At 43.9% G+C, this 27,503-nt stretch overlaps 2 protein-coding genes and 1 long non-coding RNA gene across 7 annotated transcripts in view; 2 read left to right on the top strand and 1 right to left on the bottom strand.

Annotated features, from left to right (window-relative positions):
• The first annotated feature begins 3,872 nt into the window (after positions 1 to 3,872).
• LOC116494520 (nyctalopin-like) lies at positions 3,873 to 5,054 on the top strand. Its single transcript, XM_032196437.1, has one exon. It carries the CDS (start codon positions 3,873 to 3,875, stop codon positions 5,052 to 5,054), a length of 1,182 nt encoding a protein of 393 aa, XP_032052328.1.
• Positions 5,055 to 8,293: 3,239 nt separating this feature from the next.
• On the top strand, positions 8,294 to 10,804 carry LOC116494571. The gene is made up of 3 exons (XR_004253883.1): positions 8,294 to 8,325; positions 9,288 to 9,346; positions 10,629 to 10,804. It is a non-coding gene; the product is annotated as an uncharacterized LOC116494571 (long non-coding RNA).
• A 1,978-nt stretch (positions 10,805 to 12,782) lies between these two features.
• PLS3 (plastin 3) overlaps positions 12,783 to 27,503 on the bottom strand; it is a 49,616-nt gene continuing 34,895 nt past the window's right edge. For 4 of the 5 annotated variants that reach the window (XM_032196088.1, XM_032196092.1, XM_032196090.1 and 1 more), the window contains 15 exons: positions 26,591 to 26,754; positions 23,913 to 24,042; positions 23,318 to 23,450; positions 22,593 to 22,674; positions 21,756 to 21,921; positions 20,301 to 20,443; positions 18,968 to 18,994; positions 18,760 to 18,855; positions 18,037 to 18,232; positions 17,395 to 17,473; positions 16,647 to 16,761; positions 16,371 to 16,504; positions 15,384 to 15,507; positions 14,686 to 14,810; positions 12,783 to 14,095 (listed from right to left, as the gene is read on the bottom strand). In XM_032196088.1, coding sequence (XP_032051979.1) covers positions 13,963 to 14,095; positions 14,686 to 14,810; positions 15,384 to 15,507; positions 16,371 to 16,504; positions 16,647 to 16,761; positions 17,395 to 17,473; positions 18,037 to 18,232; positions 18,760 to 18,855; positions 18,968 to 18,994; positions 20,301 to 20,443; positions 21,756 to 21,921; positions 22,593 to 22,674; positions 23,318 to 23,450; positions 23,913 to 24,042; positions 26,591 to 26,754 — 1,847 coding nt within the window. In that variant the 3' untranslated portion in view covers positions 12,783 to 13,962. The remainder of the gene's footprint in view (positions 14,096 to 14,685; positions 14,811 to 15,383; positions 15,508 to 16,370; positions 16,505 to 16,646; positions 16,762 to 17,394; positions 17,474 to 18,036; positions 18,233 to 18,759; positions 18,856 to 18,967; positions 18,995 to 20,300; positions 20,444 to 21,755; positions 21,922 to 22,592; positions 22,675 to 23,317; positions 23,451 to 23,912; positions 24,043 to 26,590; positions 26,755 to 27,503) is intronic. The other variant, XM_032196093.1, reaches the window with a different exon arrangement.

The following is a 27,503-nucleotide window of genomic DNA, read 5'->3' as shown; positions in this document are numbered from 1 at the left end:
ACTTCCTGGGGCATGTATTTGAGGAACAATTCTGTGCATGTCTTTTATATCAAGGAGCTGAAAAAGAGCACAGGTCAAGAGAATACAGAATTTTTGCTTCATGCTTACAGTAAACTCAGGTTTTCCTTTCTGCCCTCAAGCCCATAAACCTGAAGTGCTCATTAGAAGTGTTTAAAGAAAAACAAAACAAAACAAAAATATACACAGTGTTCAAAGAGCAACTTCTGATCAGCTGTGCACATTTTTACAACATGGATTAATGCACTCCAATTCTCAGGTCTTAGTTTTCATAGGGAAGCATTTCTGTCAGGGATGGAATATTCCAAAAAGGCAGCGTATCAGACTGCTCCAGCAGACCATCAGAGCCAGCTCCTGAGGTTAAACCTTGCCGGCCTGCCAAATTCTCAAAGCAACATGGGACCTAAATACAGACCATATTCATGGGCTTTGTTTCTTTTGGAGAAAATGAGACAGAAAAATCTCTCATAAACGTGCTCCCCAGAACACATCTCCCAGTGTAGGTCAGCAAGGCTCTAACCCCTTCAGTACTGATTTACAACAGGATTCCCTAACTCTGAAAAACAACAACAACAACAAGCAGTCCCAGGGCAGCAGCAGGAGAAGGGGACTCCTTGCACGCACACAGCCTGGGAGCGACATGTTTGCATCGTGCTGGACAGTGCATTTGCATCATGATGGACAACAAGCCTTTTGCACGCACGCACCGAAACCATCCTGCCTGCAGCTGGGCTCCCCCAGCACTCTATAAACTTTTAAATGCATTCCTCCTTCCCACTTTTGTTTGTTTAAGGGTTTCTTTAGGGATTAATTGTTCAATGTTGTGAGTAAGATTAGAGAATCTACTTCGTTCCTCACCAGCCTCTGAACAGTCTTGTGGAGAACGCTGCTGTCACATCTCTTTTGGGGCTTTAGGGAGGACAGCAGCTGTGACCAGCCCCCAGTTGAAAACTGATGTTTGAGGCATTGAGTCCTGCTCACACCCAGCATCCATGGTCCTTGTCTTGGTGTGCTGGGTCTTAACACTGCCTCGGGTACTTCTGAAGCATAATCAGTTCTGGCAGAGGTTCTTTTTCTGACAACCCAGTATTTTGGCCAGGATGGAGAACTACCAACATTTTTAAAGGGAAGATGTTAGTCAGTGTTTCACTTTATTTCCTGGAGCCAAGATTTTACATGGAAGCACTGAGCAGGCCTGAGGAAATCCCTAGTTTTCCACTTTGCAGCAGCACAGCAGTGAGCACAGGGACGAGATTGCTGGGACCCATCAGAATATGTTATCAAAGAGCTTTGCTCCCATTCATCTGCTGGAAAACAATTTTTGAAGCAGTTCAGTGTCTGGTTGCACCTTATAGTGCAGTGTGGCAGAGGCAGTTCAGAGGGAAGCTCTTTCCACATTTAGCATTCAGAAAGTTTCCAAGGCATTTCTTTTATGAGCTGTTTGTGTCCAGCCAATAGCACTGCCAACACTGAGATTATCCACTATGACATTGTTTGTTCAAATAATTGGCCTTAAGCGATTTACAAGTTACTAAAAGTAGTAAGGAAAACAAGCGCATAAGTGACTTTGGAAATGTGTTGCACCCATTGAACTGCATACTTTTGGTCTCTGAAAATTTCAAATATGAAATCAATCGCAAAACAAGCAGATTTAGACAGAGAGCTGGGCTTAAACAAGGGCTACACGAATGGGATTACAACCAGAAATAAAGCCTGTGTAGAACAAAAAGGACACCAGAGGAAGTGATCTATCTTCTTCAGACTGAGTTACAAAGCTTCAGCTAGAAGTGAGACAGACCATTCCTGGCTGGGGACATGGAGCAGCTCACTCATCCTGTACAGAGACCAGCAGAAATCTGGCTCCTTTGCAGTCCCAGCTAAGCCAGGAATGCAGAGAACACGAAGATTCCATCCACTAAAGCCTTTGGCATGGCCCCAGTTGTGAGTATCCGGATAGTGTGAGCAGCACATGTTTGCATCTTCCTCCAGGACTCCCAGGACAAGCTACTTGCCAAGGCCATGACACTTCTGCTCTCAGGGTGAAAACAAGCATTTGGACCCCAGTAACACCAAGACAAAGATGTTTAACTAAGTAAATGTTGTTGTTTATAGCTGGAAGATGGTCTCCATTACACAACGCAGCAGTCCCAGCCAAGCTTCCAGGAGGAAACTGTTCTTTGGGGGGTTGTTGCTTAAAAAATGCAGAGGAAAACAGAACTAACTGAAGCCAACACAGTGATCTAACAGTATGGCAAACCTAATCTGCTTCTGCATAGAAAGCAATGGGTTTGCAAATTTGTACAGTTAACATTTACCATTGGGCATATCATACGTTTGTGGGTTTTTTAGCCACTGTTTGGACAGAGTTGTCAGAGCAGATTCTGATTACCATAAGAGGAACTGGTGAGAGAAAAGAAATCCAAAACCATGAAAGAAAAAACTAAGGCAGACCAAGAAATGATGAGCAAGAAAATGCATCTGAACGGAAGGCGCTGAGAGAAGGTGCTTCAAGCACATCAAAAACTTGAGAACTCCAATATAGAGAAGTGAGGGGGGAAACAAAAATTAAAATAGTGAGGAAAAAAAAAAAAAAAAAAAAAGCAGTAATTGTGTCACTGTTTACCTTGCTGACACATCATCCAGGCCTAGTCATGTTGGCATTGTAAGTAAAATAATGAGACAGGAGATTGCCAGTCCCTGGCTGTCAGGTGCAACAGTGATCAGCCCCCTGAGGTTCCTCATACTTCCTCCAGAGCAGAAGCAGCAAAAGATTGATGTGAGCATGGGAACCTGAGGAGAGCTCAGATATATCCCCATGTGTGTCCAGTCGCTTGCTCCTTTTCCAAATTATCTACAATGGGAAGATACAATTTTCTACATGGGGAGAATGAAAATATTTAATCTTGTAAATTAAAACAAAATCTTTTCTTCTGCACTCTGGATATAGGATGAAAACCAGGGAGAAGTCAAAGGACGTAAGTTTTATAGACCCAAGTCCACCTCTTCCTGCTCAGTGGCATTTTCAGACCCACTGGAGACAGGCAGCACCCTAAGAAGGGCAGCATGCCCCTGGGTTGCTCTGTGCTTCACCCATGGGGTTAATCTCTTGCCACCCAGAGATGACTCAGGGCTTATCCTGAGATGCTGCTCGATCAGGAAACGGCACTGCCCTGCATATTCCCGTTTGGCAGTGAGCGTGAGGTTTGCTCAGCTCGTGACAGTCTCCCACATCCCATGCCAGATGGGAGAGCCACTCTAAACTGCCTGTGTTGAAGTCCAAACCAGAGGAAAATCCCCCAAATCCCTCCCCTACTCCCAACAGTTTTTTTCGTTTGTTTGTTTTTGTTTTTTTTCTTGGTTGGTTGGTTGGTTGGTTGGTTTTTTAGCAAACTGCCACGCCAGTCCTAAGAACCATGATCAATCCAGGAGCAGGAGGGTCTCCCGGGCAGATCCCAAGTGAAGTCTATTACCTGCTGCTGTTTGCAGAGAGCAGAAGGTAGGGAAAAACCCTGCCAGAGAAATCTTCCTGCCTCTCAGTAATGCTCTTTGCAATGCTACAGCACTTAATCAGCTTTTATCTGCCTAAGACTTGATCCCCATCGGTCTGCAGCAGCCAGAACTAGCTAATTTAATTTCACTGTGAGCTAAAAGCACAGCCCCACTGTTCCTGCAATGCTTGTGGTTCACCTATCCAAAAGGTACATGCTCTTTTTCTTGTCTTCTTCTCCGCTATCTGTCAAGTATTAGATGTGGTGTCTGACTTGTGGCCAGTCATGTTCTTTCTCGTTATATTTATATTTACTTGTGCAGCAAAGACTGGACTGAGTCTGAATCTCTCTGATTCATGCCCAAGCATGTGCAAATGTGCACCTGAAGAGATCATCCACTGTAACAGAGCTGGACTGAGATCCCTCCCTGGAGAAATAGCACCATCCACAGTCTCTCTAAACCTTTCCAATAATTATTTGCGGATTCTTACCACCAACACATTCAGGAACCTGACTTTCCTCCACAGCCTCTGGCTGGATGGAAACAATCTGACTTTCCTGTCCCCGGGAACCTTCCATGCTCTCAGCAAGCTGCGAGAGCTGCACCTCAGCAGGAACTCGCGCCTCACTTACCTGCACGCAAACACCTTCAGAGGACTATTAAACCTCATCAGCCTGGACTTGTCTCATTGCAATATCTTTGAAATCCATCCACTTCTATTTTCACACCTGCCCTCTTTAGAAAGACTTGACTTAGCCTCCAACAACATGCGCTATGTCCCACAAGCCTTTAGGAATCTCTCCAGCCTTATGAGGCTGTCCCTGGAGGGCAATCACATAGAAGCCATTGGCAGAGATTCCCTGAAGGACCTGGAAGCCCTGTATGATCTGAATCTCAGGAAGAACCGGATATGGATTATTCAGAATGGTGCTTTTACAAAGCTTCCCAGATTGGGAGTATTAAATTTAGGACACAATTTCATTGGTGATTTGCCTAATCAGCTTTTCAACGGGTTGATCCAGCTCAAGACTATGCACCTTGAAGCCAACAGAATCACTGCTATCGACTGCACCTTCAGACATCTGCTTAACTTGAGAAACTTGTACCTGAACAACAACCAAATATCCTCTATTTCAGACTCTGCTTTCTCCTACTTAAACAAACTGCATTTCCTCCACCTGAGTAAGAACAACCTCAGCTCCCTTCCGATCCACTTGTTCACAGAACTGCCAAAACTGAAGTATGTGTTTTTATCTCACAACCCCTGGAAGTGCGACTGCAAGATGTTTTGGTTTCTGCAGTGGACAGCAACGTACAGGGGAGCACTCGAAGGGCTGCACTGTGCCTTCCCGGGCCACCACAACATGACGGTGCTCAGTGTCCCTCATCCAGGGGACCAGACGGACTGCATGGCACCACCCGAGCTGGTGAGCGAGGACAAGTGTGGGGCAGCTGGTACCAGCATGGCTGCTGGGCCTCCTGCTCCCCCTAACGAGGTCTTCCTGCTGGTAGTCATCTGCCACATGTGGTATTTTGCAAGGAGATAGGACACCCTGTCGGCCACGCTTTGTCAGTGTTTAAATTATAAAGTGGAGGCATATTTTCTCACAACCTGCTTATGCACAGTGGGTTTCATTACAGGAGTTTTATATATATATATATATATATATATATATATATATATATATATATATATATTAAAATAGGCTTGTTTCTTAACATAAAGGAATTAATTCTGAAATGCTAATATCAAGATTCAGTGGCACCACTGATGTGCTTGGAAAGAGTTTATGTTAGCAAGCACAGGGCTGGGACTTGTGCTGGAGATGTGGGGCTGGTGAGCGCAGCCCTGGGGCAGCCTCTGCTCCCTTGCTGATTGAACACAACCACACATGCTCTTCTGTCTTCCCGTGTCCAGTTCATGCACAGGAGATTGTGAGTACTGCTGAAATACAAATAAATTGCAAGTTTTCCAGCACATCTGGAATCCCTGTAAGAGACTCAGTCTATTGGTGTCTCTGTGAACATGTGGTAGCTTCCCACAGATGGAATATGGATGCTTGCTGTTAAGAGACAAAGACAGTCTTTAATATACTATACACAATAAAACAGTGTTGGGGTAGTGGGAACAAATGTCACAAAATAAAACTTTTTATCTCTCAGCTGCTCCTCAGAGTATCAAGCCTCAGCTAACAGAATTATGCATTAGCCCCTGCAAAGAACGTGGGTGTCTCATGGATGGTCTGTATGAATTGTCTCCTGCTTTTGTTAATGATCTCTAACATGGTATCATCACACCACTGCTGTATCCTCAAGCCACCTACCTCCAGCTGCCAGGATATGCTGCCAAGACCCTGTGATGCCTCCGCCACAGTCATTTGCTTGTCTTTCCTCTCTCGCACAGAGTAGCCTTCTCCATCCTCCCAAAGGGGATTTTCCATTTCTGCAGTAGGTATATTATAAAAAACCTGCTGTGGACTATGTGATGCTCTGCTAGAATGTCCCAATGACATCCAAGTGCTGCTTCACATGGCCAGGGATGAACTTCATTTAAGGTGTAGAGTCAAGGTTGAACAACATGTCCTCCACTCCAGTGATTAAGTATAGTCTGATCAGAGTCTCATCCCTGTCCAGACCTTCCCCCAAGCTCTTCAATTACCATCCTCTGCACAGTTGCTCCAAAATGCTACTCAGTTTTGTTAAATTGGCAAATAAATGTCCCATAGTGGCACATCAATACAGAGGAGGTTTTTTTACAAGCTTCAGCAGCACAGGTTCGAAGGCACATTCCTCCCCAAGCTGGTACAAAAACATTAAGTATTTATGGATGCTTTTTCTTTTGCAAGATTATTGACTTGCAACATACTCCTGGCCAGATAAAACACCTTGATGGGTTAAACCTTTGCCTCTGCCCCTGCCAGGTGCAGACCCCTTGCAGGAAGAATCTGGCCACTCTACAGTAAGCACATCCCCATGCTGGCTCCTAGGAGCAGCCCAACAACCTCCAGTTCCAATGTCAGTGTGCCAGCGCTTAATGGATGCGTCCCATGCTCACAACAGCAGCGAAGGCAAATCCCATCCTTTGTCAGACTGGCTCAAAGGACAATCAACATTCTCTGTTTGCACTTGGCAAATCTGGATTTCCTGCAGAGATGAAATCTCACCAAGAGTACACTGAGTTAAGTCTGCTCACAGAGACCTTTCCTGCAGAATTAACATGGTCAGTACCAATGCCAAGTTTCTGTTACATGAAGCACCCTAAGCATCGATTCGTTGCACGAAAAGCTGAGGGTGCCAGGATTTTCCAAGAAAATCTGCAGAAGCAGGGGCCTCAGTTCCTCAGTTTTCTCAGGACTGAGAAATTTCATGGAAGAGGGGGAGAATCAGTATTTGACCCTCACTTCCCTAATATTTCAGAAACAAACTTCACTCCCTGTTCTCCCATCCAAGTGCATTGTTCGTACAGCCCCCAGACCCCTGGCATTCGGCGTTCCTCCATGCCACAGCCCCCTGCTCTCAGGGCTGCTAGCACAGAGCAGCACCAAGCACTGAGCCCTAGAGCAGCACGCAGCTGGAGCTGACCGAAGGGCACTCCACCTCTCCTCGCCGGTCCCCTCCTGCACTGGGGCTGACTGCCACCCGATGGCCAAAAAACGCTCCGATATGGTGACAGCTTCTACCACGCAACCTGTACAAGGGCAGGTTTGTGTCAGAGGAAGACCTGTCTCCAAATCACATGTTCCTCACTTAGCATTGTGGCCTTGCAGGCCCCAACTTGTATGGTAGCTTTGTTTGCAAAGCTAAGGAAACAGTCAAACGTAGAATGTGCTTGGACAAAATGATTGCAATTAAATTGGATTGCAGACCAAGATCCATTCCCACTACAATTCATACTGACCACCTCAGAGCCCTCATGTGAATAGAAACAAATATGTGCATAAGAGAGAACCAGATGAAGAGAACATTGTTGCAAGGTGTTTACCCGGATGATTATAATGTCATCGTTGGCTTTCTGACCGTCACCCAGGTCCTCAAGGACGTTCAGTGTGTACCTGAGCACAGGCAGAAAGAACAAGACGAGGCTCAGAGCCTGGGCTAAGACCCAGCAAGGACACTGCCCGGATGCGATGCAAGCCCATGGCAGCATGGCAAGCATTCACACAGTATCAGCTCTGCTTTGGTTGAAACCCCTTTAGCGAGAAGGAAGAACCACCTCTTACCTGCTTTCTCCTAAAGCATTTAGCCTTTCTAGCCTTCCCAGTCCTTTAACAGCAGCTCACAAAATTGCCTGGGCTCGGGACGCTGTTTAACTCTTTGAGCACTGGCAATTTGCTTCAGAGGGGCACTGCTTTAGCTAGGAGGCGCAGATCACCTCCCAGCTTAGCATCCTTGCCTCTACCGCCCCCACAGAGCTGACACGCAGCCGACCTGCGGGCACTAACATGCTTTGCCCTGCAATTCTGCAGACCAAGGTAACCACAAGCAGCCACCTGTGCATGCCCCGTGTGCCCCTCTGAGGGGGCGGGGGGCTGCTGCTGCACGGCCCGTCACCGCTGGGGGACACGGGGGTGTAGGGGGGCTGCGCACACCCCGTGCACCGCCCGGGGACGCGGCTTCCCGCGGCTTCCCGCGCCTCGCTGCAGGGCGCTGCAGGGCTCTTCCCGCGCAGGACGGCGGCGCTGCGCCGAGCCGCGGAGCGCGGGAACGGCCAGGGGGCGGCGCTCGCGCCGCGCGCGAGCCCGTTGGCGGGCCGCTGACTGAAAGCCCCGCCCACGCGCCTGTCAGTCGCGGAGGCTGAGGAGAGCGGCCGTCGACAGGGTGCGCTTCGTAGGGTGTAGTAATAAACCTTAAAAAGTCGCTCCGTGTGAGGAGCTGGGGGCTGTTACAGAAGGCACAAGTTAATTAGGGACATTGGGCGGTTATCTTAGGGAGCCGCGTAGCGTTTCGGGGTAATTTTTTAAGAGAAAAGTGGGGATAATTGAGGCGGGGGCGGGAGGGAGAAGGATCGGGCCCGAGGAGGCTTGGGACAAAATGAACGTTTTTCAGGGTAAATCAGAGGTAATATGGGCAGCGTGAACATTTTAGAGGGAAAGCCTAAGAAAAATTAAAGTGAGCATAGGTGGCGTTTTAGGAGGGAAAAGCTGGGGTGATTTAGAGGGTACAGAATAAGCAGTTTGAGTAATTTAGTGGGCAAAAATGGGCGTTGCTTCCAAGGAAAAAGCTGAAGTAAATTAAAGGGTCAAAGATGGCACTTTTGAGGAAAAACTGAGGTAATTTGTGGGGGAGAAAAAAAAAAAAAACACAAAAAAACGAAAACAAAAACAAAAAAAATTTTTTTTTCAGGGAAAAGCTGAAGTAAGTTAGAAGGATAAAAAGTGGCTTTATTTTTTATTTTTCTTTTTTAAGGGAAATCTGAAGAAACTTGGGCAAAAATTAGCATTATTATTTACTTTTTTTTTTTTTTTTCTGAGGAAAATGTTGAGGTAATCTGTGGGCAAGAATCAGTTTTTTTTTTTTTTTCCCCAGGGAAAAGATGAAGTAAATTGAAGGGTCACAGGTAGGATGTTTTGAGGAAAACGTTGTATGCAAAAATGAGCATTTTTATCAGTGAAAACCTGAGGTAAATTGAAACAAAAATCCTCTTTTTTTTTTTTTTTTATTTCCTGGGAAAAGCTGAAGTAAGTTAGAAGGGTCAAAGGTAGATTTTTCTGAGGAAAATGTTGAGGTAATTTGTGAGCAAATATCACCTTTTCTTTTTTATTTTCTTTTTTTCTCCTCAGGAAAAAGCTGAAGCAAGTTAAAAAGGTCAAAGGAGGAATGTTTTGAGGAAAATGTTGAGGTAATTTTTGGGCAAAAATGAGAATTTTTTTTCACTGAAAAGCTGAAGTAAGTAAGTGACAGGGGTCAAAGGTGGCTTTTTCTCTTTTTTCCTCTTTTTCCTTTTCCTTTTTTCCTCGGAAATCTCAGATAGTAAGTTAGAAGGGAGAAAGCTGGATTTTTTTTTTTGAGGAAATTTTTGAGGTAATTTGTGGGCAAAAATGAGCATATTTGTAGGGAAAAGCTGAGGTAAATTAAAATTGTCAGAGGTGGAATTCTTCTGAAGGGAAATGCTGAGGTAATTTGTGGACAAAAATTGACTTTTTTGTAAGAAAAAGCTGAAGTAAATTAGAGAGTAAAATCTGGCATTTTTTTTTAGGAAAAAAGTGAGGTAACTTAGCGGGCAAAAATGAGCATTTTTTTGAGGGAAAACCTGAGGTAAATTAGAAGTGGCAAAGGTGGAATTTTTTGAAGAAAATGTTGAGGTAATTTGTGGGCAAAAATCAGTTTTTCCCTCCCCCCCGCCCCCCCGCAGCCGGCTGCTTTAGCCAGCCAACAGGAACAACCCCAGTGTCGCCCCATCGGAGGGGGCCGGAAGGCGGGCACAGTCCCATCGCCTTTGGCGTTGCTTTTGGTTGGGGTGACGTGCGCGCAGTTGGCGCGGAGTTGTCTCCCTGGGCTCCTGAAGATGTGGTGTTGTGCTGCAGCCAGGAGGGCCAGCCCGTCCGTCGGGCCTAGGCCGGAGCCTCGTGCTCCATGGGGCTTTCTTGGAAAGCGGTGAGGCGTGGGGGGACAGCCCTGTAGGCAGGGCCGTGCGTGTCCCCTGCCGTGGACAGGAGGTGCCTGTAGGGCCCCCGCTGTAATCAGGGTGCCCCAGAATCGGAGAGAAGGAGCCTCCATTTGCCTTTGGGACCAGGGCTGCCCCGTAACTCGGGGCCCAGCCAGTGCCCTGGCGTCCCGGGCACTTTGCGGTCCAAGCAGCGGCTCGAGCCCCCTGTAAGCAGGGGTGCAGCCTGTCTGGCCGCTGCTTTGCCTGCCCAGCACCGTTTGCCCAGGGTGCCCGCCTCCGAGCCCAGCTCCAGCACCGGCTGGAGCTCTGCTGCGAGTCCCTCAGGTGAGAAAAGCTCATTTCCGCTGTTTTTGTCAGGGGCTGTCTGGGTGTCTGGTGTGGAGGGTGGCAGGGCTGAGCCAGGGGCCAGGCAGTGCTGTGGGGAGCTCTCTCCGGGGACGGGGCTCCCCATATCCGCCAGGCAGAGGAGTTGGTGCTTCGGAGTTGGTCTAAGCGTCTCGTCCTTCCTTTGCAGCAGCCGCCGGTGGGGAAGAAAGAAGAGGGAGGCGTCGTGTGGACCTGCACTGCGAGGCAAGACTGACGAAGAAGAGGAGAAGAGGGAGAGGCATGATGTGGAACTATAAGGAAGAGGTGATGAAGAAGTGTTTGTCTGAAATGGAAATCATTTGTCAGTCATTTGTAATTAATGCAATATGGAAAAATAAAGCAGACTGAATAAAGCCAATATTGGAATTTTGTTGTTTAAATCTTTGTAAAATTTGAAGTACTGTTAAAACAGTTTTAAGTGTTTGATAGGGAATCTTTGACACTTAATGATCATCTTGCATCCATGCAAACATCCCTCTTTCCTTCTGCAAAAAAAAAAAAAAAGCACTCAGAACATTTTAGATAGTAATTACCAACTTTGCAGCTGTAACATCACATTGTATAGACTCATAACCATCTTCTACTGTAAAATCTGCATCGTGAAACAACACTACTGTCCTATTTTTTTCAGTGTTTCTTTCACCCACAGCTGTATTACTTAATACCCAAAATATGATTAGAAGATAGTTTGTGACATCACTGTCATGTCTTTGTCCACTTTGCTTCAGTAGTGTGGTCGTTGTGCTGTGTAAGTGAAGGCTTTACAGCTGCAGTTAGGGGGTATTGTTCCGTTGGGTATTGTTCCGTTGGCGTGAAGATGTGATGCTCAGAGGCAATGGCATTTCAGTGTGGTGTTTCCCATTGGGTAGTAGGGGAAGGTAATACTAGTGTGGCTATCACATGGTATGAATGTTGGTGTTCTCCAGAGTTCCTTTCTAATTTTGCTGCACTGTTATCATTGTGGTTTGATGGAAGTTGTCGGCTGACAGCGCAGAAGCGTAGCAGTGATGTATTTTATCTTCAGTTGGAACTGCAGGCAACTCCACACAAGTGTTAAGTGGACATAGTGAGCTTAGGTTGGTGAAGGTGGGCTAAAGCCCCACAGGGAAGTGGTGGTGGTGGTGCAAAACACTGGCGTCTTGCTGAAAATGCACAAAAATGCACTTTTTGTCAAGAGAAAGCTCTTGTGGAGTGCAGAGGAAGTCCAGCCTTTGCTGTTACATCAGCAACAGCCAATGGACACACTGGGGCTGCACAATGAAACATCTTTTATCTGCTTCTGCACCAGATTCTTGATCAACTTGTGCCAAGCATTAAATGGTCACTGTCCCTACCAAATTAATTTTTTCTTAAAAAAAAAACAAACAAACAAAAAAAAAAACACAAAAACATGTTTACTAACTGCTCATAAGAGGAGGTAATAGGAAGTGTGACAGACATACCGCATCTGTCCCTGACTTTAAAGGAATTTTATGTGTTTTCAACAATAAAAGGTTTACTTTTTCTCTTACCTCTCATTAGCTTGGTAAAAGAGGACATTTTGACAACAGCAACCTCACACGAGCATGGTAAGTCCAAATTTTGCTATTACTAGGGTACCAGTGAATGGACAAACCAGGGCTGCACAACAAAGCAACACAAAGCAACACATGCTGCATCTTCCTGCTTATCAGATTTGTGATTAGATTCATGCCAAGTATTAAACGGTCAATACATTTTTGATTTACCTTTTGTTTGCAATGTTTCCGCTTCAGTTCAGGGGTTTCAGTACAATCCTCACTTTCCTCAGCTTCAAGCACTTTGGGAAGTTGCAGGAAAACCTCCCCTTTGCTTCTTGCTGTTGCATTCCTCTCTTCAATCTCTCTGCTGTTCTGATTTGTGTCAGCTGCCACTGTCGCACCCTCCCCCCTCCACTGACCTGGGCTCTCTGGTCATGAGCCTGAATGGGTACAACCTTTTCTCCTACTTTTCCTAGGATTTGCTGTAATGGGGCTTTTCCCCTACACCTTCGGCCATTATCTTCAGCCACACAGTAAGTCACAAGTTCGAGAGTAATGTTTTAAAGAAGCTATCATAAAGGTAACACCTCACAAAAACACTGCCAATTAAAAATCACTCACAACTGAAAAAGGAAAAAACCACAAAACCACCCTCCTCCTCACCCCCTCAAGTACACCCTAATTCTAGGGATCTTACAGATCAGTGGGACCTGCTACAAAATACAGAAAGCAACCAAAGCACTGCTAAAAGTATCTGACAACAGGCTTCGATGCTGGGACAGTGTAAATAAGGAGAGAACCCAGGATTTAAATGTCTTTTTTTATTTCAACTAATGCTTTGCCACCATATTACATCATTTTGAATAGCTCAGAATAGCAATATGATCTCAAAATCTAGCAAACAGCTTGCCAAAGCAAGATAATATTAACTCCTATGGATACAGAATCTTCCTTCTTTGGCGACAACACTTCATTTTTTCTGTAAAAATAATTTTATAGTCCAGCACATTTGCTGTTCAGTTTATTGAACCCTGCTGTTCGTGACATTTGCCTCTTCCCTGCACAAAACCTCCCCACAATGTAGTATAGTTTTATATCCAACAACATTTTAAATAAAAAAAAGTTATATTTTTCATGCAGATTTCTGTAAAAATTATGTTCTAAGTACACACAACTGAACCAAGATGCATACAAAAATGCATTCACTTCCGTTCTCAGGTGCAACTGTGCCATCAGCAACATGGTATCACGTTACTGTGTGCAGTCCAAGGATGGTGGTATTCTCATATATAGTCTAACTTAAAAATACAAACAACCCCCCTTTCTTTTTTTATAAGCAGCAAGAGAAAAAACTGCTATGCTTTATTTGTAAAGTAATCAAAATAGTTAGATGTATAAAAAGAAGCACCATGTACAGAGAATACCAGAAGATCCATCTTCCAAAACACATTTCTCATTTAGCATTGCGAGCTGGTCTGTAGGTCCCAACTTGTATGGTAGCTTTGTTTGCAAAGTTAAGGAAGTGGTCAAACCCAGAATGTACTTGGACCAAATGACAGCAATTAAGCTGGATTGCAGAAAGAAATAAGATCCATTCCCATTACAACTCATACTGACCACCTCAAGAGCCCTCGGGGGTGAGGTGGGGTGGGGACAACACCAAGCATCAGAGAAATAACGTGGTGAAAACAGCTCCAGAGCAGCGTTCAAGGTGCTGGTCTGTTATGAATGCATTTCTGTGAGCTCTTGATAAATCAAACTTTCATTTGGGAAAAGAGCACATCTGTTGGTTAAAACTCCTCTCCCTGAGAATTTTGGTACGAGTTTGTCTCGCAAAGCAAAACAACGTCCTTTGAACTTCAACAGTTCCTAGGCCAACAGCATTTCAGCGTGGACACAGCTGGTCTGCTACTCATGCACCCAGGGTGGCAGGTTGGGTTTTTGTTGTGTTTTGTTGTTTAATTTTTACATGGATCAACCCTTTTATACTCGCTTCATTCCTCTGCCCATCAAGCAGGCAAACACGGTCATGACCATCTTCGGTTTCACCTCCACAAGATCTTCTGGAAGAGCATAGACTCGGGCACCAATTCTCCTTGCCATGGACACAGCATACCTATTTGCCATGGAAACAGGAGTGTGTTATTAAAAGGTATAATTAGTATTTGATAGGGCTAATAGCCAGAATTCATTATCAAGGACTCATCAGCTAACATTTACATTACCTCTTCTGCTTGCTTTTTAGGAATAATCAAGCAAGTATTACGTGCAAGAAAACTTCCTGTCATTCTGCCACTGCAGAATAGTCGCAGAACACACAGTTCAAAGCCATGATTTCACAGGCATACTTCAAATTTGATAACCTATGATGATTCAACAAGATGAGAGACAGACTAGGGTTCAGTCTCAAACCCCTGAGCCACTGGCTGTGCATTCATAAGCCTGAACAAACAGGCGAGAAACAGAGATTGCTGCTAGATCAGTGCTTGGGCTGTTCTGTGTTCCTCTCAACAGGCAAGAGTCCAACCAACTAGTACTCAGGCAGTGCTTCTTGATATCGAATTGCTGTATTTGTCAGTAATGCCAGTCTAAAAGGTTCAGTGTTTGAAAACTACAGTAAAGCAGTAAAAACTCTTGCAACTTTAAGTCACAGCATAGTAGGTGTACTCTCCCAATGCAATGTGGCTTTTCAGATAGTTAACTTACTTAGCATTATTCTGTTTGTCATCTTCTGACAGATGACCAGTCTTTACAAGGTCATAGTTGATGCAACCAGGCTGTATAGCATCAATTAAATCCACCACTGCCAAGCTTGTACTGATAGTCTTGTCCTAGAGAATACAAGCAGAGAAAAGTAAACACAAATGTCTCATCCTTAAGATTACTTCTCACCTCAATCCAGCTGCTCTGCAATGTGCAACAAAACAAACTTTAAACAAGCTATTTCCAGGCAGCACTGAGTGATTATTTCAGCTGCAGCACAAACAAAAGTGCTGCTTCTCCTTTGGTAACAGAGTAAATTGGAGTCCTAATCTTGTACTAAGTGGTGTGAAAACGCAAAGTGTTTACAGCCACCCCCACTGATTTGACCCCAGGGGACAATGCCAACCTACAACAGCAGCTCCAGCCTCAATGCTTGCTGGTATCTTGGACCCCACCACTGCCCCAGAGGCCAACCACACTCCTCCCCTCTTCTGGCACCCCATCAACTCTCTTGCTCCACACCACTGTTCTCCACTAGGGGGTTCTGAAAGTCTCCTCTCTGGTAGCTTGAAGCCACTTTGTTCCCAGCACAGGCTGCAACCTGTCTTGTGTAAAACCCCATCTTGAACATGTCCTGCTGCAGCCAAAGAAACCCTTTTGGGGCACCCTTCTCCTTTTGGATGCAAGAGGGGAACCTGCACCTTGAAGTTCTGGATGGAGGTGGACTTGCCAGCTTCTTTCAGGGTCTGGTTTACCCAGCTGACTATAATGTCATCGTTGGCTTTCTGACCATCACCCAGGTCCTCGAGGACGTTCAGCGTGTACCTGAGCACAGACAGAAAGAACAAGATGAGGCTCAGAGCCTGGGCTAAGACCCAGCAAGGACACTGCCTGGATGCGATGCAAGCCCATGGCAGCATGGCAAGCATTCACATAGTATCAGCTCTGATTTTGTAGTTTTTTAATTTTTTATTATTATTATTATTTTTTATCCCTTTAGCAAAAAAAAAAAAGGAGTCATCTATCTAAAGTGTGATTGCTGTTAAAAAGTCTAATAAGAAGTCTAATAAGGGGAAGCGCCTGAGTTTGTAATAGCAGCTCACAAAATTGCATGGGCTGAAGGTACTGTTTAATCTGCTTGAGCATTCTTGCCTCTACTGCCAAATACAAAGCTGACATGCAACTAATCTGCAGATATATCTTAGGTATTTGCATCATCTTAAAATGAGGTATTAACTTTATCATTTTGTCTAGTTCTGAAGAATTCTATTAAGTGCCGCCCCCCCCCCCCCCCTTCAGGTTCTGATTGGGATTATGAAGCAGCCCCAGAATATCGAATATCTCTTTCACAATTTCCAGCTAAACATTAGAACAGTCATGCCAGCTAAGCTTTACTTCCTATGGTTGCTACACATGGGTCAGCCTCGAGCAGGCGAGAGAGGTCATCTCTGACAACAGACTCACTGGAGGTCTCGTCTCTGCTCCAGCCTCCCATATGCAGCAGCGGGACCAGCTCTGCCACAGTTTTGTCCAGCTGAGTCTTGAAATCTCACCAAGGACAGAGGTTTTACAGCCTCTGTGGGTAAACTGTTCCACTGCTGCAGGCACAAATCTCACACACCCAGCAAAAACCTTCACAAACTGTACTGAAGTCACAAGGCTGATGTGTTTGATCAGATCAAACCTACCTTCTCATCAACTGCCAGACTAAGGCTAGTGTCAACGTTGGGTTTCCGTCATTCAGATCCTGTCCTCCAATGCCAACCAGGGAGAATTTGGCTGGATGCTTTCCCAGATCTACAGCATAGTTACAGTTTTCTAGCTACACCGGAAAAGAGTTCAAAGAAAAATCATTCACAAATACACTCTTGACTGAAAGCCTCAAATAGGAATTTCTAGATAGTGCACGTTTACTTATGATCCTAGTGTCCATGACTTCTTTCGAAGTATTTTGAAATGCTCACCTTTTTCATATTCGCTCCCAGCTTAGGGTATGGAGGCTTGTTAACCTTATTCCAGTCAACAGGAACTTTGATCTTTTCATATAATTGTAGTATTACCAGTGCATCTTGGAGATCACTAAAACAGAAAACACTGATCAAGCCTGACATTTCCCAGTTTAAGTGATTTTGTAACATCACGAATAATTACTACTCTTTACAGGTTGTTGTAATTTTAACAACCCTAAAAAGAAAAAAAATTCAAAACATTTTGTAATTTTCAGTGCAGAAGAAATGCTCCATGTTTATCACCAGCTAGTTGCTAAGCTAACACAGGTTTTAGCATGGTAATCAGCAACAGATCCCGAAAAGAATTTTGCTACATAAAAACCAGAAGTAGCCACCTTTCTCCACTGACTACAGGGGTCCAGAATATCTTGCCTCCTTAACTAGGATGCCTTAGTCAAGCCCTAAAATTAGGTGACAGGGAATCTATGTCCAGTTGCTGTAATGCAGTTTGCTCAAGCTCTAACTGGGATCTGAGTGTACCAATTTGCAAGGGGGAGGAAAAATAAACAAATCACCTTAAAACCAGAGGTGGCCCAGAAACCCTAAGCTAAGGGCTGCAGGGAGGATACAGTGAGCATCGTCCATTCCCCAACACCCTTTCTTATACTCTTTCCTCATGACTGTGGGCAACAGGACACTGGTGTGGGCACATCTCCACGTTGATCTATGTTGGTTGGGTCTCTCCCAAGAATCTAATGCTTACCCATAGAGGTGATTTACATGGGGGTTCACACCAAGGGAGTTCATCCAGTTACGGAAAGTCCGTTCCTCACGGGTCTCTCCTAAATGAAAGAAAGAGTTCAATAAGACTTTTGGCAAGCTCAGAGCTGTATGGTTTCCCACCTTGCAAGACAGTAAGTTCTGAACAGCACAGCTCAAAGTTTTTCAGTGGAAAGAGATTGTTTCTGCCAGAACTTTTTCAAAGAAAGAAGATTGCCCTGACCTCATGTTTTGGATGTCAGATTGATTTCACCAGACCTCAGAAGAACATGATTTTTGGAGGCCTTTTCCAACCTGAATGATTCTATGATTTTTACAATTTCTTGCAGAAAGTGCAGCAAGAATGTCTTTCATATGGGAGTAAGCTAACTCACTCTCTAATCCCAGTTGTGCTTTGCCAAGGTGCTCTTGCCTGTGTCAGGAAATTGCAAAGCTCAGAACAGCTGAACAGGCCCTCAGGTACCCTCTTCATCTGCCCCAAACGAGTAAACCACCATTGCAGCGCTTAAACCTCAAATCATAGGTGTTCAACAGAAATGCCTCCACTGGGCATTGTCTCTTGTGATCTAAGTGTTTACTTGAGATATTTCTCTCCTACTACTTTTGTGACTGATAAGGCCATCACCTTCTAGTAGAGTCCAGTCAATGTCCTGGTTTTCAGGCTTGGTAAGTGCTGGGTACTTGTTGAACAGGTTTGCAACAAAGGCCAGATTGAGTTTGGGATTGCCACTGACCACATCAGCCGGCGTGACAAACTGCCGGCACCCGAGCCGGTCTGCCTGCTGAAGCATGTACTCTGCTCTTCGCAAGTCGTCCTTCTCCTGCCGGAGACACAGTGGAGAAGATCTGTCAGGGAAGAGATCAAGCTACAAAGCAGATGGGAAGCTCCTGACTGCTACCTGGAGCAATGTCACAACTCCACCTGCCTTCACTGGGCATCGGTTGCTAATCAAATGAAGGGACAAAGCATTCACACTAGTCCCTGCTGCTGTTGATACACTTGTCCAGGTTTGTCTCTACTTTTCCTAGCATGATCCCTTCCAATTTTGTATGCTTTGCAAGTTTTATGCTTTTTGAACTTGATGGTTCAAAATTAGAACACAGCACGCTCCCAAATGCAGCAAAAATCCAAAATAATTCTCAATCATACATGTTAATTGGGAGGTAGTGACCAGGCCTCACTTAAAAACAACAAATTACAACATACCCAAGGTATGTACACATCCACTGACACTTTACACGGTCTTGAAATTAAGATACCAGGTTACCTAGATGTCATGGAGCAATTACGGGGTCACAAGTAGCTTGCAACTATACAGCACGAAGACACAACAGCCTGAATACTTACATTGAAACCTGACATGTTAATATCGATCTGAGGCTCTCCTTCTTTCTGCCCTTTAGGTGCAATTTGATTGAGAAGGTGGAAATAAGCTCTAGAATCCTGAAATGGATGAGAAATAGAACTCAGATCTCCTGTACAGCACCGAATACATCATAACAATTCATTTCAAGCTCATCTTTACCAAAACGCTGTGCCTAATTGGCGTATGTACCTTTACTGAATTACCAAAATCTGTAAGCTTGACAGACAATAATAAGAGCACGATGGCAGAAATCCAGGCAGCAAGAAAAAAGAGAACAAAGGGAAAATGTTAGAAGTATTTAAGGCAAATAATTATGGGTTTTAACTCTCTGCATACTGACTTTGTTGCACACTGGTGTCGGCCACTTTTCAGGGGTTGGAGGAGGCAGAAATGCCAGCACTGCTTGCTTGAACAGCCCCCAGCTGCCAGACCATGTGGACACCCCAACGCAACCCTAATCCCTGAACAAAGCAGCCACTCCTACTGCTACAGTGATGATGAAGGTGGGTCAGAAAAGACATATTTCTGGCAAAAAGCTGATTACATGGAACCTCAATGTTTTCTCCTGTGCCTACTCATTAGCTAGAATGGTAGGAAGGAGAGATACCAGGGATGGTCACAAACTAACAAGAGCAAATAGCTGCTGTAATTATTCATCATTTACAAGTCCTTTCACTGCCCAGCACTGCAAAGGAGCCTGCAATATCCTGCCAGCCTATGGGCTGCATCAGACAAGCCACAGCTGTCAGCAGTACTCTGTGTAGTTTTGAAGTTGGAAATAAAAGCATATGCACACACACATGCATACACACACACACACCTCAAATATCTTCCCCCCGCCCCCTTCCACCCTGACAGTCCTCTCCCCCAGAATCCACTTCAATCTTCTTTCTCTTCCTCCCAATTACTGGCTATGCAAATATGCTCCAGAAACCTGCTGGGGGTTAGTGTGAAAAAGCTCCAAACCGATCAGGAGTCATCACCCTCTGGTTTTCACTACTGCAAAGAGTGAGAAAAGAGCCACATTTCACACTTGAAAAAACAGCTGTTATTTCCCTTCTTCTCTTAAACCCATGACAGTTTGGATGAAATGCCACCACCTGCAAGGAGCATGTAGAAATCACACTCCACAAGGATGCGGCTAATTATTTCACCCTGTCCATGTGAGCTGCAGTACAGATTAGCTCCATCAAAAAAAGACTGACTAAGAACATTCAAAACCATACAACAAATACCAGTTTGCTACTTGATTAAAACATACAACAGTTTTGCTGCAGGATTGTGCTCACACTGGAGTAAACACTTGGACAATTCAATGCTGGGCTCATTCTAATGGCCACAGACAGTAGCAATGAGGTACCCTAAATCTACCCTTTGGAAACCCCTGTTATACCTATTCGGAGTATTAAGGTTAAGAAAGGTCCTGTTTATGGATTAAAGGTCTCATATACACACACAAACACAGCCCTGGCCTGCTCCCAGCTTTTTCCCAGGCATGCGCAGCCAGGAGAGTTCTCAATACCTTGATATCTGAGCTGAAGTTATTGATTTTGTGCCAGCCTGCATTTTCCAAGTGGAAGTTGGCCCATCTTAGGAGCAGCTCTTCCGGGGACAGTTTCATAAGGTCCTCCAGATTTTCACCATCACGAAGTAAGGCAGCCAGTGCTGGAAGAAAAATGCTCGTAAGATGAAGAATGAAGAAACGAGTTTCAAAAGAGGCAAACCTCCCTCCCAGAGTCACAACTTCAGGAACATTTCAGAGTGGGAGAGGGGACACAACCAGATACCAGTCAAGTCAATACAATTTGGGTGTTACTGGAGTTTCCTGAATGGGTTGTTCCACAGAGAATATGAACAATATAGAAAACATTATAAAAATGAGAAAAAGTATTTCCCATTTTCTTGTGCAACAAAATTCTCTGGATTTTATGTACAGTCCTTTTAAGTTGATGACAGTAAGCTAAATACAAGTATACATCTATCTCAATGATAAAAATGTTTCCAAATGATTTCATATTCACTGTTTCATTCATAAAAACAATGTCAGCTTGAAACCATGATAAGCACCTTTTCAGCTAGAGGTTTCTTCACTCACCCAGGATTTTTAAGTCTAAGGTAAATAGCTTTACCACTAGGACAGGATTAGAAAACTTAGATAAAAGACACTGAAGCCCCTCCCATCCATGTGCTCTGAACTATTTGAGAAATTTCAGTTTTGGAGGCTGTTCAAAGGACCAAGCAAGCACAGTGGGGTTACTGCAGCACGATGCTCCCATGGCTGAGAAGGATGTGAGAGCTCAGCTGTGGCATGGACGGTGGGCAAAGAGGATTTGAGGAGAATCATGTCACTGCAAACATGCTCCTGAAGAACAGAAAGCCTCCTCCTTTTTGGAGGATGATCTATCACCCTAAAACAATGTAAGCAGCTTTTGCAACCTCACCCCTAGCTTGACATTGCCAGGTAAAACGTGCCTAAGCCTCAAGGCAACAGCACAGGGACGGGACACAAAACAGCTTCATACTGAGTGGTCTGCGACACCTAAGAGATCCCTGTGCAGGGACAAGGCAAAGCACAGCCTGTGCATTATCAGGGAGCAGGAGGAGAAAAGGGCTGATGAAATCAAGCCCTGTCTAGTAAGATGTTAAACCAGGAAAGGCAATCCTATGGAAAGCAAAGTGAAAGAGCTGTAACATTGACTTTGACCACGTCTAGAAAGTGTGCACAAACCCCCCACCCAAGCCAACTTTGCAACTACAAACCAGCTGTCGGGCACTCAGCCTGGCGCATGCCCTCGATGAAGCTGATGGCCAGCTCTCCCCTTTCGGCAGAGGGGAGGGAAGATGTGGCAACGGGGCTGGAGGCAACAGCGCAAGCAACACTGGCAGGCTCAGACGCAGCATCACATGCAGCCCCTCGGCAGCTCAGGAGCAAGACGACATTCATGCTGTCCAAGTTATCGCTTACAGCATCATTTACCTTCATTTCTGCTGAGCTCAATGTCCGCAAACAAGCCAATCTTAATGATCTGCCAGAGAAGCCCAAGAACCAGGTGGGGTTTCCCTTCCCTCAAGTCCTCTGCACCAATATTGACAACATGGCAACCGATGGCAGATGCAGAATTCAGCGCCAGGTTCAGGTTCTCCTGTGGACAGCACAGTCAAGTGAGACACAGCCCAGAGAGATGTCTTTCATCCAGTGCCAGCAGAGTAGGGATTTCCCCCTCGTCCTTGCTCCAACATCAGCAGCTTGGAGGAAACTCTCCCAGCTACCTACAGTAGTAGAAGCTTTAATGGAGCTGTCACAGTAGCAGAGTGCATCAATAAGAACTGAACTAGGCACTGGGGTTTAATTTCAGCCTCTGCTATTTAGTTTCAGCCTTCAAGTCAGTCATATCTAGTGGCATCAACAAGAACATGACTTAGAGAAGCAGTAAGGTACTCAAATACATGCAAGCACCTGTGCAAAACCTGTTTTACTCACAGCTGGTCAACACCAATAATCAGATTGCTTGAGAAGATACCAATACACATAATCAGTGCAGCAATAACAGGTGTGAACTGCATTTCAGCCATTTTACCTATTTTGTCATTAAGTTATCTTATCTTAAGACTAGGCATCCTAGTCTCTTGAACTGTACCCATACCACTAAAATTGCCAATTATGCACGGTAAAAACTGCCTTTAATAATTCAATGCAACTTATAAAAATCTTTCCTTTCCAGTGTTCCATAGCAGCTCCTTGAGCCACCATGCTAAGTTTTCCTTTACTCTATTTGAATGTGAATTTCTGCAAACATATAGAACGGTACTGTACCTGAATTATGAATGGTGTGAGTTTCTTCTTGTTAATCGCTCTTTCATCAATTGTGTCCGGAACAGAAAGATTGATCATTTTGCTGGTAGGAGGAAAAAATAATATTTGAATGACATTTTGTATACCATCTCAACAAGTTGTTTCACTGTTACAATACTTAGCACAGTACATTTCCTTTTACTTGTTTACTCCTGCATTGCTTTTGTTTAAAAATCAATATTTTGTAAATCAGACGTTAATATTTATGTTATCCAGAATGTATTTGGAATGTATTTGAAACTAATAGCTAAACCTGAAACCTTACACATGTTACTGGCCACCATTGATCTCAGATGCTGGAGCAAAAAGAGCACGTGAATTATTCACAATGCAGTCACTGAACTAGCAAAGACTCATTGCTACTTTGTCATCTGCTGCAAAGACTAGTAAGGCAACAGATAAGTACTCGCAAGGTACTTATCCCCTTCAGCAAACTTAGTTTCAAGCCCAAAACAAAAGTACTAGACAAAACCACTAGCTTGTAACAAAGCAGAAGCATCATGCATTGACACCAAAAGCCTGGGTGGATAGAGCCCCTCTTTATACATGCAAAATATTGTGCACATATGCTGGCATACAAAAAAAAAACAGACTAGAAGAGGATGAAAATTCCCCATAACTATGGAGTTTTTGGGGAGTATTTTATTTGTTTTTCTTTTTTAAATTCAGGAGCAATCATGACTTACCATAGCACAATCCCATCTCCCACAGCTTTGAACAGGTCATCTGTATTTGGGTTCATTGGAATAACGTGCCTACAGTCAGGATCATTTTCCAGGGCTTTGTTTATCCAGTTTACAAAGGCATATTTTTCTTCCTCTAAGATAACCAATTATAAATTTAATACAGGTTCTTCAAAACATAGCAAAGATTTACCCAAAGCATTTTACAATAGCTCAGGGGGAAAAAAAAAAAACAAAAAACCACCACACTATCATTACCACACTATTTTATTAGACACAGTTTAAAGAAACCTGAGTTTGACTTCAAATTATCAGAATATTCCTGTCATTTACTCATTACTTTGCATCTTTACTATGTTCAAATGTGACACAAGGGCTTCATCAGCAAGCACAGCTAACAAAACAAATAAGCACACATTTTACACACAGTTTACACACTGCTAATCTTGCATTACACTATATTCTGTCCTGCTCTCACCTTGATCTGTGATCATTCAGCTACTGGAGAACAAAAGCAGAGTGTGGAGCAGGTAGTTGAAGTCTACTAGTTTTGCCTCCACTTACCAGAGAAAAAAAGAGGTGAAAGTCAGAGGAGTACCTGAGTAAGAGTGCTGCGTCCCCTCACTGGAGAGCTCCGAGGTGCCCCCAATCGCACAGATTCCCTCCTTTCTGTTAATTGCTTTTCTGAAAGTTTTAGCAATATCGCTGCTTTTCACCTCTTGGAAAATCTACAATTTAAAGTGCGCTGTTAGACAAAAAAAGATTGCCTTCATATACTGAGAGGGCTACAGAAGAAGTTATCTTCTCTTTGTCAGCTTTAAAGCAAACTTCACAGTACAACAGCAAACGTGAACAGCCTAGCAAAATTGTAGTGGTATTAAGTTTAACATGGGTAGGAGGCAGAGACTACTCCCACTCCCTTTTAACACATATTGCAAGTGGCAATTGAAACAGAAGCATTAGGCTTGAAGTAACTCTCACACATTTACCTTTTCAAGTAGATTTCAAGGGACCACAAGAAAAAAGTGAATCCTTTGCAATATGAAGGCAGGTACGCATGCAGCAGTTTCCATAGGACCGAAGTTGAGAAAGCTGTTGTGTAATTTTAACCTCTCTGTGTAAGCCAGATGCTCATGTGACTGTGACTTTAGTTCACACACAAGAGTTTGTCCACAGCCCACAGGAGACAAAAAAGCAGTTCTCTAGTAAGAGCATAACAATCTAATCTGCAATAATCCATAACAGATATTTCAGCTAAGTCTTTTTCTAACAGGTGTGGACTAATGGACAAAATGCTGTCATGTGTGAGAGCAGAAGAGATGCTTTAGCACAGGACTATGCTGTGGAGTTTGTGCAGGTTGAGTGTTACTATTAGTGGCCTTGAGTTTAGGACTATTCCAACTATTAGGAAAAATATATTCAGTGGTTTGAAAGCCTACTTAAGTAAACTAGTTTCAACCACACTGAAAATACAAATGTAAGAAAAAATAAAACCCCTTTGTTTTGTGCATGCCTTCCTTGCTCCTGCCAGGTTTCTGCAGCGCTAGGTTCCTCTGTTTGATTCCTCAAGTCTCATCCATCCCAACCCAACATTCTGCTATCTTTTTTTTTTTTTTTTTGATTGCACACAAATCTTGCAGAAAAACATAAGAAGGTTCTCCAAACACTGCCCTGGAAACGGCAATGGAATAGCACTGCAAATAGAACAAGGTGCTTCTGTTAAAACAAGACAAGGGGACTTGCCTGCCTGGCTGCAGAGGTGTCACCTGGCAGGGTCAGCATGCCTGGTTGCCATACTTTATCCTTCCCAACCCTTAAACACAGGTAACGTAGCAAGTCAGGATGATGGTGCAGCACAGAGTTAAACCATCTCCTGATGGCAGGCAGAGGTTTTGCTCACCCCAGTGATCAGGCAGAGCTGAGTGAAAACTCAACAGCACAGAGGTTTGGGATTTTCTGTTTGGTTGGTTTATCTTAAATCTATTTAAAAACAGTTATGTATTTTTAGTTTTGCCAGATTCATTACTGGTATTGCACACCCTCTCTGGAAAACATGTTTTAACACTGAGGTACCTTGACTCTAACCTCAAGGTAGTTCATGTCTTACTTTGTGTCCCAGAAACCACAGCAGAAGTGCTCATAGTTAGAAAAGATCAATGGTAAAAGTTCTATAATTAACCATTGCATCTACTGTATGGATTGGTTGCCTCTAAGACAACTAATGATGTTTACTTGACCATTGGTACCATTGACGTCTGACAGGAGACATTGATTTCTTCCTTCCTAGTGCAAAGTTAGAGTTATGGACAAGTTCAAACCAACAGCTGAAACATGCACCCAGCATGCAAGTGTTCACAAACTGCAAACAAACTCCAACTTACTAGTTGACTCCGAACTCAAAAGTTCAGAGGGTCTGAAAACAATTAAGGAACAGAAAAAGGTAAAGCTAAATTAAGCAATATCGAGAAAAGTAGCTGACATGAAAACAGCTCCCTAAATGCACTGCTCATGTTTTATACTATTCTTCTAATATTCACTCAGAATATCAAAAGGATAAGGAGAGGAAGTGTTGTGCTTTTGAAAATAATAAAAAAAGGACAAATTAATAAAAAAATATGACCTATTTCTAAGGAAAAAGGCTGAAGGAAAAATGCTGAGACCCATCCTCCAACTTTTCCCACTTCCCTACTCCTGGTTCTTCCCTTTTAAGGCAACAAATGGATCTAAATTTTCCTACTTCAGCAACTAAATTAATCTCCAAGTGTGCCTTGAAATGCCCTCACAAATCTTTAGCAAATACTTGTAAGTCCCATTAAATTGAGAAAGGAAATTATACTGCTTCACAGGGAAAACAACCATTCATCTGTATGCCTGGAAAAAGTGAGCAGATTCCACTCAATACTCTAAGTTTGGAGAACTGGAAGTCTCTTTTCCAGTTGTCATGCCACATGGAAACAGGCTTTTAGCCTCCAATAGACTTTTCATAAAGCAAAAGCATGTGGGAGAATATTGTTTTTTTTTGTTTGTTTTGTTTGAAAACCAACATGTTCCTTCTCTGTCCAAATCGAAAGGCTGGCAGCAACAGCAAAACAAATCATAGAAATCTCAGTATATGACCAAAGAGCTACTTTTTACATGGTAAGTCCTCAAAAGTCATCATTAGAAAACTAGAATTGTGTTAAAGTCAGCCCCTTTTAGCCCCCTTTTTTCAGCTTTGTCTAAAAGGAGCCCCGGCCATCTAACAGAGATTGCTGAAAATTCAGAAATATCACTTACATAGACAAATTCTTCAAAACTAATCTTCCCATCTTTATTCTTGTCGCCATCGATCATGAGCTTCTGGATGATCTCTCTCACTTTGTACCCAGGGAGAGGCAGGTTGGCTTCCTTGAAGAGCTCATGCAGCTCGTAGTCGCAGATGAACCCATTGCTGTTGAGGTCTAAGGATTAAAAGGGGCAGGAGAAAAAGGGGTGGGAGAAGGCAATTTAGAAATATGTCAGTCATCCAACAGGATGAACTCCAGACACTGGGAAAGAAAAGAAGCCCCCACCCTCAAACATGCTTTAGAGAAAGCAACCTATGTTCTGAGGACATCTGTAAGACAGAAAGTTTAAGCAGGATTTCCTAGTATGATCATCACAATCCACGTGTTTTAGGGCTACATTGCACAGACCATTCATCTTTGCTGAAAGCAAGAACCGCGCAGGATGCAGACACACAGCGGGATACCCACACCAAAAATACCAAGTCCAAGAAGTACACCATTCAATGGACACCACTCAGGAATCAAAGGTGCAAGTTAAATACATATAGCTCATCCTTGAAACAGACTGCAAGCCATGAGATCCCTCTGTCTTTGTGCAATGGCAGCTTCAAAGCAGAGCTGAGCAGGACAGCTCTTCACACACAGGACCAAGGCTGTTGTAAAAAGTTTCGCAAGAGAACATCTGTGTTTTCATAAATCATCTCCAGAGTTACTTTTTACATCTGAACTGCACTGCAGCTGGGTTCGTGCATTAAAAATAGAAGTTAATGAAACACAGCACTTTTTAACATTCTGAACTGAAAACACTAAGTCAGCTCTGCATTTCCTTTTTTTAATCATGTTGATAATGTTATTCATTTATTGCTGACAGAAAATTGAGGCCAGACATTTTCATACAGCCCAAGAAAGCTCTGCAATGACAT

This window comes from Aythya fuligula, chromosome 13 (genome assembly GCF_009819795.1).
Source record: "Aythya fuligula isolate bAytFul2 chromosome 13, bAytFul2.pri, whole genome shotgun sequence".
Classification (NCBI taxonomy): domain Eukaryota; kingdom Metazoa; phylum Chordata; class Aves; order Anseriformes; family Anatidae; genus Aythya; species Aythya fuligula.
Note: the sequence above shows the minus strand (reverse complement) of the source record. Positions and strands in the feature narration are given on the sequence as shown.